Below are 13938 nucleotides of genomic sequence, written 5' to 3' on the forward strand. Positions count from 1 at the left end.
TCAGCACCACCACAGCATCACTCAGTGCCACAACAATATCACTCAGCACCACCACAGCATCATTCAGCATCGCCTTTGCACTAGTACACCACCACATCATCATCACTCTGCAAGACCTGAGTATCATTCAGCGGCACCACAGCATCACTCAGCGCCACCACAGCATCACTCAGCACCACCACAGCATCACTCAGCACCACCACAGCATCACTCAGCACCACCACAGCATCACTCAGCACCACAACAGCATCACTCAGCACCACCACAGCATCACTCAGCGCCACCACAGCATCACTCAGTGCCACCACAGCATCACTCAGCACCACCACAGCATCACTCTGCGCCACCACAGCATCACTCACCACCACCACAGCATCACTCAGCGCCACCACAGCATCACTCAGCGCCACCCCAGCATCACTCAGCGATACCACAGCATCACTCAGCACCACCAGCATCACTCAGCACCACCACAGCATCACTCAGCACCACCTCAGCATCACCTCAGCGTCACCATAGCATCACTCAGCGTCACCACAGCATCACTCAGCGTCACCACAGCATCACTCAGCGTCACCACAGCATCACAGTGCCACAACAGCATCACTCAGCGCCACAACAGCATCACTCAGCGCCACCACAGCATCACTCAGTGCCACCACAGCATCACTCAGTGCCACAACATCACTCCGCACCACCACAGCATCACTCAGCACCACATCAGTATCACTCAGCATCGCCTTTGCACTAGTACACCACCACATCATCATCACTCAGCAAAACCTGAGTATCATTCAGCATCACCTCAGCATCGTCTCCGCACCATTCACCACCACCACCACCACCACTACCACTTCAGCATCACTCAGCACCACCTCAGCCTGCTCTCGGAATCTGGCATCTGTTGATTCTCCCCTAGCGTCTGGCCGCTGCTAGTGTTATAATACAGGTACTAGTTCCCAACCTTCACCCTCCGATTGTTTATGCCCTCTCAAAAAAAAGCTTTAACCCCTTCGCCGCGGCAGGAATTCTGCCGCGGCGCTGGGGGGGTTTGGGGGCAGTTGCGGGTCCACTGTGCTCGTGACGGAACCACTCCGTCACGAGTCACGGGTGAGCTGTGCTCATGACGGAGTGGTTCCGTCACGTCTCCGCCCACTGTGCTAATCGCCCGCACAGGCAGGGAATTAGCGTCGCTTGGGCGGAGCGGCCGCCAACGGCCGCAGCATGACGGAACCCCTCCGTCATGAGCACAGCGCACCCGTGGCTCATGACGGAGTGGTTCCGTCATGAGCACGGAAAGGGTTAACAAAGAACCATTGGAATAGGCAGAAACAAGTTGCCAGCATTGCAAGAATAAAAGAAAACTGAGGACATTTTTTATTGTAAATACATTTTTTTAATATGGTCGTTCAGTTGTTCATAATGCCTTCTTGGTCATATATAAGGTAACAAAAATGTTTCTGACACTTTTTTATTATAACTTTCAGCATGCTGCACAGCGGCCACACTTCTCTACAGCACAGCTTGAAGACATTGGCAAAGTCAATAGCTCTGGCTTAACACTTATAAGGGCCCAAAGGGGAGACCTATTGGCTATGCCAATGCTTGTTTTGGGATAGGTGTGACCTATCTTTCTTTAGGCAGTCAGGAATCATGCCGTGCAAGAGAGATTCATAGACAATCTGAGACCAGAGAGGGAGAATGGAAGATCTAAGGGGCATATTATCAAGCACGGTGTTAAAATTATCAGAGAATTCCAATAGAAGCCCATGTTGACACCAGAACATGGGCTTCTATGGGAATTCTCAAGGGCATATTATCAATCCCATTATCGCCACTTTAGCGGCAGTTTTCTGCCGCTAAAGCGGCGATAATCTTAGCGCTGTTTCTTGATAATATGCCCCTAAACTCTTTGAAAAAGTTGGGGGCAAAGGGTCATTGAAGTGGTTGGAGGGTTTAATTAATGCTATTATTTTGAGGAGCTCTTTTAAGTATACTTAATACTGAGGAGCTGTCACTGTTACTCCATCAATATAAGAGTCACAATAATACACCCTGTTACTCATCCAGTGTATATATAATAATGAACTGTTACCCACTCAGTCTATTTAACAATGGAGTTCTCAGTGTTACTCAGTCTGTATATTTAACAGTGGAGCTCTCTCACTGGTACACAGGTTGCTCGAGGAACAAAAACCCTCCATAATGTTTCTTCAGGATATCCATATGGGCAAGGGATATGAGCAACGTGTTGAATGGGGCATCTTTTCTACTATTCCAGCTCTCATGCGCCTCTGCGGCTCTTGGGGGTTGGGGGGGTTCTGCAGTGTTGGCCAATAAAAGGTCACATACATAAAACAAACTTGGATGAAGCTAGGAGATGAGATATAGCTGGGATATAGTGGAAATCCCAGTAGAGCAGGTGCCCATTAGTCTTGTATACCTCTACGGATCGATCCTGGATGGCCCATGCTCCATCGAAGAATAGCTACTTTAAGTAGCACCGTTTTCCCAAACAGTTCATTGGAGGTGATTTTAACTTCATTCAGCCTTTAGAGCTGTGTTCAAAGCACCCAATGAGTACTCAACAAAAACTGAAAGTAGCGAAGGCCATCAGTAACAGCTTGGTTTAAAAGACCCGTGACATATGCTAACCAGGGGGCTCCAACCTTTTCTGTACTGAGAGCGACTTATGTTCCAGGAAACGCATTGAGAGCTACTAATATTATAAGTGTTGTATAGTCTCCATTTTTATATATGTATATTAAATCAACCATGCAGAAGCTTTCTAATGTAATGAGCTGGGCTGCACACAGGTGAGCTCCTCAGAGGTAGCCGGAGAGCTATAGTTGCACACGAGCTACTGGTTGGAGACCCTGCTTCTCAACCCAAAGCAAAAATAATCTACCTTCTTTTTTCTGCCCGCTTCCAAACTGCCTCCAGGATTGAACTCTTTCTTATATGGATTGCTCCAATCCAAGTAACAACGTTGGATATGCCTTACTGTTCCTCTGACCACTCATCTACAAGGCTAGAAATCCCGCTTCCATCAGTAGCAGTTCTATCGTAGAGGTGGGCATTTAATAAAGCATTACTTTCATTGGGAATATTCCTGGAAGAAGTGGAGAACAGGGCTCGGATATTTGTTTTTAAGAAAACAAAGGCACCTCCCCATTAGAGAATATTTGGGAGGCCTATAAAACAGCAATGAGATGCGTGGTTATATCTTCTCAAAATACCCTCAAAAAAACAAATCGAGAGGAACCAGATTGAGAATCTGAAAGCAGCCCTTCTGCTAGATGAGGGCAGGCTGCATCGATGACAGAACAGAGAGAGCTATCTAGACAGAGAGACAACTAAGAAGGGAGCCCTGGAATCTTTTGTTAGGAAGAGAAGTTATGAGTACTCTATGAGGAGGGAGAATTCAGTGGCAAATTACTAGCCTGGAGGCCTTGCTCCTGCACAATTAGAATAATAATCCAAAAACTGCCTCTATGGAGGTAAACAGCCAAGTCATTGAAGGTATATTTGTTGAATTTTATCAAAAACATCTATGCAGAAAATGTATATTCCATGCATGAAGAAATCTGAAGTCTCTGCACTCAACACCAATCACCTTTGTGTACCACACAGGTGGCTGCCAAGCTTATCCGCTCAGTAGGAGGGAGTGGAAAGGGTTAAAAAGCTTCCCAGATGTGAGGCACCCGGAGAGGATGGTGATCCATCTGAACAGTATTACGCTTCGCTTAAATATTTGAAGGGTCCACTCAGGGCTTTTTAATGACACCCATAAAGGAGGGAATCTCCCACCATCATTATGGAAAGGAAGTACAATATGCTTCCCAATAAAAAAAGGATGTAAATTCATTTTATCCTATTACTTTATTGAACCCCATCTATAAATCTTTATTAAGGTAGTTACAAGTTTGGCAGAGGTATATCAAAATGGATTTATATCAACACAGCAACCATAATTTAAAATGCACTTTCTGGTAGAGGCCATCGACTACTTCACTGTGAATAAGATACCTGGAGTAGACGCTGAAAAAAAGGATGAATTGGTGGGTTGGAACTTTTTGTTTTAAGTTCTTGAGGAAATTACATTTCTGGATCAACTCACCAAGTCATTTGTCAAAATATGTAAAGGGTTTTTGGTGCACCTTTATTTAAATGTAAAAACTTCTATTCTGATTAAAATCATGAGGCACTAGGCAAGGGTGTCCCCTATTGCTGTTTGCGTTTTTTATTGCGATTTTTATAGAGCCCCTTCCCGGTGCTCTGAGGACATCGGAGGCACTTAAGACAGCTATCCCTGAGTCTCTTAGACTCAAAGGGGCAGATTTACAAGCCCCTTGCGCCACTTTTGCGTCACTTTTCCCATGTTAAAAGTGACGCAAAAGTGACGCAAGGGGCTTGTAAATATGCCCCAAAATGCACACCGATGACCTAGTGTTATATCTCCAGCCGAACACAAATCTTATTAACAAACTCTTTGAGCTTCTTGCATCTTTCTCAGCCTCTCTGGGTATCAGGTGAAGACTGCCAAAACCGAAATGCTGTTTATCAATACAGAAGTGGACTCAATGCTCCAATCTCTGCAATCGATTTATCATATAGACAGAATCAGATATTTGGGGAATAGAGTCTTAGAAAACCTGGAGGATCTTTATATATTAAATGACATCCTTGTATGGGTATGATTAAATTTATGTTAGACCAATGGCACAATCTACCAATCACGATTGTAGGAAGGGGGGTGATAATTAGGATGCACATTCTACCTATTACATTTTTTGTTTTCTGCACTCCAGGTGCACTTTACAATTGAATTCTTTACTAGAATAAATACAAAGAGCACTAGCTTTATATGAAAAAGAATTCACATCGGATAAGTCTAGAGAAGTTAAATCTTTGTCAAATAGAGTGAGGGATGGCCCTCCCAGATTGGAAAGCCTACATACCTAGCAGCCTTTTTAATCATGCATGTTAGATTTCATAATATAATACCAGGTGATTCAATCTTCAATTGCACAGATCGTACTCAAGCCCGCCTTAAACTCTTATGTCCACCAGATCTACAATGTACAATCAGGAATGGAAAAAGGTCAAGATAGGAAAGATTGGATACTGGATCAGTGATACCGAGGGAATAACTTGGGAGTCTCTCAAGGCGAAGCTTCCCTCAGTTCACACAGAAATCGTCATATATTTACTTCATAAACAAACCATTGTTAGAAAACCGCTTCCTCGTCAAAGAGGACCTGCAGGGGAGATACTGAAGGAACTACTCTATGGATAATGCCTTTCGCCTCGTACAAAAGGGGTGGACGAAAGAGACCGGCTTAAATCTTACTCAGGACAAGTGGCAAGAAATATCTGCCTCTAATTGCCAGGGGCTGGGGTAGGGGCGCCTTTCATTCTATGTCGATGTCGATGCACGCCCACTGGTTAGTCTATGCCTCGAACATTGCATGGTTGGAATGCCTCTTTTAATGGCTGTCCCAGCTGTAGTATGGTGAGCACATGGGAACAAATGATCTGAGGATGTGCAAAGCTACAGGGGTTTTGGACAAAGAACATCCTGTTCATTCAAGGCTCTTTAGACTTCCCAATATCCCTGGATTCAAGATCTGTGCTATTGCTAGACTGTAAGAAGGAAAACCCTATATGCTGAAAGAATAGGAGGGAAGAAAAAGTTTCTCAGAACTTGGAAATATTTTAGGAGTTATGAAAGATGCACGCTGCTGAGATACATATCTTACATTAGACATAGACTATTCTTGAGAGTGTCTGCGTCAACTGCAGGCGCTGTTAGTTTCACTCCTGAAACAGGACTTTCTTTTGGGACATAAAGAAGGTAAAGCTTCCTTTGGAATTGGAGTCCTCTTCCATAGCGTGGGAGCATAATTTGCATTTCCCTGTACCTTACCACCAGGGTTTGCCTGGCGGGGACAGATAGAATGAAAATGGCTACATGTGTGCCCATCCTGATTGGTGGGGAGAACATGTAGCCATTTCTCCGATGGCCCTTACTCCGTTAAGACATCGGAGTGGTTTGGCTGTGGCCGTGACAGAGTAGTCACCGCCGTAGCCAAACCAAAGGTCCACCCACATTTAAATTGGTGGGGCAGGCCTTCATGTTGGCTGTATGTATACTCCATTGAGATGTCTACATTGTCCTCATTGCTTGAACTCAATTCCCTTTGAACAAGGTTTGTTAATGAGGATTTTAGCAAAAGTTGCCTTTTTTCTAGTAAAGTTTTTATTTTTTAAAGTTAGGTTGGCTTTTCTAAAAATAAATTACAAGAATTGCCCAACATTAACTACTTTACAGGCTGCAAAAAAATGAAATGTTCTATGTGGGTATTTGGCCTTTCTGAAGTAAGGAGAAAGTTGAGCGCACAGGAAGATATATTTGTAAGAAATGCTCCAGGCTGAAGGAGAACTAGGATTGCAGGTTAAGAAACCTTTCCTTTTAACCCCTTACGGATCCTGGAGTGGGGCTTGGTTGCTCACGCCCAGCCTGAAGGAGAGAAATTGCAGAAAGGAAAGGTCCTTCCCAACCCTCATGCTTAGGGCATCTTTGATGTCCAGATGATGTACAATCTTACTTATGACACCCAACCATGTTTACTCCCATTTTTCTATAAGTCTGTGCCCCCTCTTTCTGTATATGTCTTTCTCCCCTATTTGTCCATGGGTCTTTGTTGCCTTTTGCCTGTATTCCTTTTTCGTCTATATGTTTATCTCTCCTCTTTTTCTGTATGTCTGTCTCCCTTCTTTGCCTATAAGTGTTCTCCTGTTAGTGTGTATGTCTGTCTCCTCTCCTTCTCTATATGTATTTCTGCTCTCCTTATTCATAGATCTATCTCCTTTTTTTCGCCCTGTCTGTCTCTCTTCTTTGTATATGCCTGTCTCCTTCTTTCTCTGTGTGTCTTCCTCTTAGTTTCCTTCTCCCCTCTTTATGTCGCTCTTTCCCATTTGTATGTGTGCCAGTCTTCCCACCTTTCCATATATTTAGACAGCTGTCAAACAAAACATCAAAGACATCAACTGAATGCCTGATCTTTGTTGACCCTAGATGTCTATGTGTTCGGCCTGAGTGATGACGTAAGCGATGAGGAGATCAACGCGCTGGCTTCCAAAAAGCCGAAGGAGACTCACGTCTTCAAAGTAAAGGACATAGCCGACCTCCAGAAAACCTTTGATGACATGATAGGTGAGCCTTTAATGTTGCTTCATAAATACATAAATAGGGGAATAACGAGGAGGGGGCTCGCGTGAATGTACTGAACTAGAAAGCATGGCTGGCCTTTCAGTGCTACAACACAGTGTGTGGGGTTTGGAAAGGCAGGAGAGATGCCACATCCTGTAAAGCAGCGGAGTCTGTTTTGCTTCTGACACCCAATCGTGTGTTTTTTAAGCTAATACTGAATGATGCATTTGAGATTTGAAAGACATACAGAAATTGCTTTGAGTCCCCGATAAGGCAGTTACAAAAACTGTAAATATTAACACATCTTCACATCATCTCTCCAATATTCACCCTAAAACATGACTACAGGTAAGAATAATTGAGTAAAGTTATTGAACATCAACGAAGGACGAGGAAAAAGGTATCACTATGGAGGCAGCGTACAACTGCAGACGGGACCTGGGCTCCACTCACCCTACTTGACAATGTAGTGGCTGCTAACAATGCTACTCTCTATGCATTTATTTATTTAAGGATATAACAGGCACTTTACGGTTTGGCAAATGTCAATCGTTGTATACCAGTAAAGGAGCAGTGCGAACAATCGGGCCTCGCAGGGCCCCAATGCAATGAAATGACATGCAAAATTACAAGGGAGACAGTCTATAAAGATAAGAGTAACTATACAGCCCCCCACCCTAGTCCAGAAACAGAAAGAGAGGAGAAAGAAAGGAATAGGATAGCGCTCACCCACTTCCTCCACCGCCCCCCCAACCCGACCCGTCTATATATGAGCAGCACTCTTGCCTGAGGGGCTAGCCTCTGAAGTGAGAGCGTTCGGTGTCGTCAGACGCAGAAGGGGCAGGTAACTCAGGCATGTCAGTTCCCTAAAGTCCTGTGCTAAAAGGGCCAGAAATGGCTGCCATAATTCACTAAACCCGGAACCTTTGCCAGCCATGGTGAGTAAGATCTTTTCCATGCTTAGTATGTGCCACAGTCGGTAAAGCCAACCGCAGTTTGTTGGGATACGTGTGGATTTCCAATGTGTGAGGATGTTTTGTGTGGCCGTGCCCAACGCGAATGCGATCTGTTTCCCCCTCCTGGATTTCAAATGGTAGGTGAGCGGGTTAGGGACCCCTGAGAGCACATATGCCGGGAGCCGAGGGAGCTCCGTGTCTAAGTACTTGTCGATTTCATCTAGAACTTGAGTCCAATAAGGGGTCAGGAATTCACAGTCCCATAACAGATGGACAAGTGTACCCTCCTTCCCACACCCTCTCCAGCCATTCGGGCTATGCGCGCTATCAAAACGGTGCAGTCTCTCCGGGTGTAATACCAATAATACGCTAGCTTTGTAAAGGGTTTAGTGAGACCGGTGTCTCATTGTACAGAGTACCGAGCGCGCGGCAGCCAGTGGTTCTCCAGAGAGGGAATGAGGTCTCTCCCACCCCCGGTCCAAAGTCAGAATTGCCGAAAAGAGGGGTAAGCGGGGAAGGGAAAGTTGTCAGTCCGTGTCGTCTGTTCATCTGGTCCCAAACCGCCATGGTGGAGCGGGTCACATGGGAGGCATAAAGACTGGGGGGACGTTGAGGCTTCCGAAGGAAAAGGATCTTTATCAGAGAGGTGCCCGCTATTGCACGCTCCTGGAAAAGCCAGTGTTTCTCCGACTCGACCCTGCTCCACTCCACTAGATGTCGTAGCTGTGCAGCTTTATAATAAAGTGCAAGATTAGGAATCCCCAGACCCCCTTCATTTGGGGTGAGGAAACTGACCAGCCGCTTCATCCTTGGCTTGCGACCCTGCCAGATGAAGTGAGAGAGTTCTGATTGCACCCTCTGAAGCCAACCGGTGGGAGGCTGGAGAGAGAGTGTTTTGAAAAAGATAGAGTTTGGGAAGGATCGTCATTTTGACAGTGGCAATGCGTCCCAACCAAGAGATGGAGTAGTATTTCCAGTGCCGAAGATCCGCGCGGATGTGGGAATGCAGGATGTTGTAGTTGACCGACCTTGTCGCTTGTGGCATAGGGGCTAGATGGATTCCCAGATAAGGGACTGTGTCAGTAGACCACTGAATTGGATGACGAGCTTGCAATTCTGCCAGCCTCTGAGGCAATAGAGAGAGATTTAAAGCAGTGGACTTCGTGATGTTAAATTTGAATCCGGACGCCTTCCCGAAGGAGTCCAGCTCCTCCAGAAGGGTGCCCTGAGCCGTTGCCGGATCTGTCAGGGTGACCAGGACATTGTCCGCGTACAAGCTGATGGTATGAAAATCACTGCCAAAGCGTATACCCGTGATCTGGGGATGTTCCCGAACTCTTTGTGCCAAGGGTTCCTTGTATAGGGCAAAGAGCAGGGACAACAAAGGGCACCCCTGTCTAGTGCCTCTATGGATACTGAAGGGGGTCGACGTATGCCCATTTACCCGCACTGCGGCCGTAGGGCCCCGATAGCAATTGAGAATGGGAGTTCTCATCTTTTCCCCAAGGCCAAAGCAGATCAGCACTTGCTCCAGGTAGGGCCAGTGTACTCAATTGAATACCTTTTCGGCGTCTATAGTCAGGAGCATATACTCTCCTGGGATGCGGGAAGCTTTCTCAATGAGGTGGAGCACTCGCTTCGTGTTGTCACTGGTCTACCTCTGCGGGATAAAACCCGCTTGGTCGGAGTCGAGGATTCCAGGCATATAAGGGGCCATGTGAGCCGCCAGAATGCTGGTGTACAGCTTTAGGTCAAAATTTAAGAGAGAGATGGGCCTGTACGCCCCACAGAGTGTCTCATCCTTACCGGGCTTATGAATAACCACGATAGCCGCCTCGAGCATGGAAGGAGGGATCGCCCCCGAAGGCACGAAATAATTAAAAAGACGAGTGAGAAGAGGAGCAAGAGTAGAGCAAAATTGCTTATAGAAAGCCACGGTGTAGCCATCCAGGCCAGGAGATTCAGCCAGTTTTAAGCACGAAATGGCCGAGACAACTTCTTCTGGGCGAATCTACCTCTCTATGTGCTCGGTCTGCGCCCGGGACAGGCTGGGAAGAGCAACCTGATCTAGATGCGCGTCTATATCCTGCAGCTCTAGGTGCTACGCATCGTACAGTTGTGCATAAGAATCCCTGAACGTCTCAGCTATGTCAAAGTCCTCTGTTTGTGTGCAGCCTACATGGTCCGTGATTACCTGGACTTCTTCACGCAGCTGGGTTTCCCTCAGTTTGTGCACTAGCAGCCGACTGCACTTGTCCCCACCGACGTAAAAAGAATGGCGCAGGCTTAGCGCCGCATATTCAGCTTTGTCGCGATCTATGGCAGCTAACTGCGATCTATCTGCCTTCAATTGATGCCAGATACGCAGAGCTCCCGTTTGCCGGTGGATCTGTTCTAACTCATGCACTTTCTGGGTGAGGTCCTCCCGCTTGCGTTTGCGCTCCGCATTGCCTGTAGAGGCAAGAGCAATAATTGCTCCTCTATCTACTGCCTTTAGGGCTTCCCATCTAGTGGAGATAGGCGTGTCAGAGTTGTCATTGTGGGATAGGTAGTCGTCGAGCGTGCGCTGAATCTGGGCAACGGTATCTGCACGGTGCAAGAGGGTATCGCGGAAGCGCCTCCGCTGGTGTGGGCAGCCAGACAGGGGGTAAAGTCAGGGTAATCACTACAGGAGCATGGTCTGATAAGGCGGCAACTAGCATGTCAGAGGAGTTTGTGATGTCACTGAGAGTCTTGGTGCCTATAAAATAATCCAGTCGAGCTTAAGTCCTATGAGGGCTAGAGTAGTAAGAATATTCCCTGGAGTGTGGGTGATGGTGTCTCCACTGATCTATCAAGCCAAGATCGCCTAGTCTAGTAAGCCCAGCGCGGGAAAGGGCACCCACTTGACCATAGCGTTGCACGGATCTGTCTAATTTATTATTAAGAACTAGATTAAGGTGTCCCCCCAGGAGTAAACTACGCACAGGAGTCACAGTAGCTTTGAGCAAGTGTAGGAAGGTGGATATCTGACTATGGTTACCCCCAAATTTTTGCCTAGTGTCTAGCTGGTTTTTCGACTTAGTAGGCCTGAGATCCTGCCATTCACGGTCTCAGCCTGTCTGCTCTCACTCTAAAATGGACTCCATGCACCCTAGGTGCATAACCAATTGGAAGTGGATCACCCTGTGAGCCCCTGTACCAGTGTACACTAGGTACCCAGGGCATTGGTGTATCTAAGGCCTACCAGGGGCTGAAGCATGTATTGTGCCACCCCTGGCCTGGCCTAACAAATTTGACACAACTGGCTGATCACTCAGCTGGGGTAAGTTGGTGTAACCACCTCTTACTTAGGTGTAGTATACCTATACCTAACCTTAAATGGGACACCTGGTAACCTATAAGTCACTCCTATGGCAGGCCTTAACAATCCTGAAGGCAGAGTGCTTGGTTCCATGTGAGATGGTGCTCTGGCATGAGCTGAGCCTGTCTGCAGTGGTCGGAACAACTTCCTTCTACTGTTTCCAGATATCGTCATACCATATACTCTTAAGTGCATTATGAACCTCGCGGTTAAATGCTAACTTTGGTTTGGCTTTATCAAAACATGTCGAGTAAGGTGTCATACGAATTGGAATACTAACCCCTCGCCAATTCTGGCGACGGGGTTAGCATTCCACCCTTCTAGAGGGACACGACATGTACAGTACCTGAAACCCGGGTAAAATCAGACCTAGCCTCAGCTCCACAAAATGGATGCTGCCACCACAGACACAAGTCTGCCCTCCTGCTGCTGGGAGTCCTTCCAGCTTGGGAGGTGTGGACAAAGGGTTTCCTGCCAGGGGAGGTGCGTGCACCACCCCAGACAGGATTTTGTGTATTGGTCAGGTAGGGCTTGAAAGAAACCAGACATGCCTGAGGCTCACAAGGAGCCTCGGTGCATATGCCAGTCCAAACCGGTCCTGGGGCACACCAGTCCCGGGCCTGGGGCGAACTGGACAAAGGATTGGGGGTGTAACCACCCCCCTTCCTGGTCCCACCCTTAGGGAGGGACCTAGCAGGTAGTCCGGCCCCTAGAATCCGCTTAAAGGTAGGAGCTGTGTCCTAAGACTTCAGACATCCTGGAATCAACTTGAAACTAAGAAGAAGACGGGAACTTCGACGCTCTGCCGCACAGAGGACTGAAGCCAATCTCCCCTGTGGTCAGGGAGTGACCACCTTGCTAACGCAAGCACCATCCAGCGAATCAACGTCTGCTTTGCCGCCGCCTCCCGCCGGAGCCCGAGCCCAGAGACTGACAAGACCTGGACCTCCAGACCTCTCACCGCCCGATCCACAGTCCCTGAAAAGAGGAGACCCGTGGAGGCACCGAGACACGTGGAGCCAGCCATCTTGAAACGACCACGACAAGCTGACAAGTGCAACAACCGAGGCTCCCTCCAAGTTGTGCTTTGGGATCTGAGAAGCCCAACCCTCGAGCAGCATCTGCACCAAAGGTGAGCCCTCCAGCATCTCCACGATCTGCGTGGGGCCCTTCTGCATTTTGCCACTTGACGCGCCTAACCGGTTGCTGGCCCGCTGGCTAGTGGCCATCTTGGCGACGAACTACAAGAAATACACCGCTGGTCTGGTTGCTCCAGACTGGCCCTTGCTCCCCTCCAAAGGAGCAATCCCTCTGACCTTGCTGGTCAGAACCATCAGCTTATTTCGTTTTCCACAACAATTGCTTTTGCCAAGGCTTGTTTGCTTCTATCAAGTCGCCGACACCGCCGACAGCGAGAACCTGCGTAGGACAGCTCGTGAACCGACTCCTGGACGTCGTCGACCTTCAGGGACCACGTGGCTGCAGAGACAAGCTACACCTTCCTTCCTGTTTGCACCCGACATCGCCTGGTACCCACCTGGTGCCATGCTGGTCACTGGCTAGTGACTGTGAACACTGTCCCCTCTGCTTACAGGTCTTCAACATCTCCGATCCACTCTTGGATCCACCGCATCTCTTCCGGGGCGACCGCCTGCAGCATCTTTATCTACAGGCTCCATTGAACAGATAGAAGAAACCCGACGCACTTCGACGCCTATGCACCCGCTTCCTGTGGGTGAGGTAAAGCTGGCACTCCGGTGCCCAAGTGTTGAGAATCATCTCTAGTGTCTGTGTTTCCAATCTTAAGTTCCTAGTCCATCCGGAAGATCCTTTTTGCAGTAACTTTGTACTTTTTACGCACCCATTGAAAACCTATGGGAGCACGCGTGTGACTATTTGCTCTGCACACGCAACCCGTGGACCTCCTGGCCACTAACTGAAGTTAGCTCCTTGTAGGCCCAGCGATTCTAGAGGCCCTGGGCCTTTTCCCTTTTCTGTTCGAGGTTCTTATACCACTATTTTAGTATATGGTTTGAGCGGCCACCAGGGCCTATCCATATAAAGTGCAACTTCTGTGTATTCTACTGTAATCTTGTTTGACGATTTGTGCTCCTGTGCTCATAAAGAGACTAGGGGTTACTTTGAGAAATAAATACATATATATTTTGAATATATATCTGTGTGGTGTCCTTTCATTGGTATAAAAGGGGGTTGCATTTGGTAAAACAGCCTGCTTAACACGCTTCATGAGTTTAGCCTCAAAGACTGCTTAGCCTACGCTACCACTAGGGCAGCTAGTCCGAAAAGGTTGACTTACAACCACACCATAAGGGCTGCTTGGCATGGTACAAGGTGGTCACTTTAACTAGTGAACATCATATACCAGGCCAACTTCTCACAGCAAGGCATCATGGAGAAACTGT

At 47.5% G+C, this 13938-nt stretch overlaps 1 protein-coding gene across 2 annotated transcripts in view; it reads left to right on the top strand.

Moving 5' to 3' along the window:
* Positions 1-13938, top strand: part of LOC146835421 (complement factor B-like) — a 687940-nt gene that overhangs the window by 236139 nt on the left and 437863 nt on the right. Inside the window, exon 10 of one of the 2 annotated variants that reach the window (XM_085602982.1) lies at positions 7082-7219. The exons of the other annotated variant lie outside the window; for it this stretch is intronic. Within the exon in view, the coding sequence (XP_085459108.1) occupies positions 7082-7219 (138 nt within the window). The remainder of the gene's footprint in view (positions 1-7081; positions 7220-13938) is intronic. 2 annotated transcript variants of the gene reach the window in all.

This window comes from Triturus cristatus, chromosome 4_2 (assembly GCF_964204655.1).
Source record: "Triturus cristatus chromosome 4_2, aTriCri1.1, whole genome shotgun sequence".
Taxonomy (NCBI): domain Eukaryota; kingdom Metazoa; phylum Chordata; class Amphibia; order Caudata; family Salamandridae; genus Triturus; species Triturus cristatus.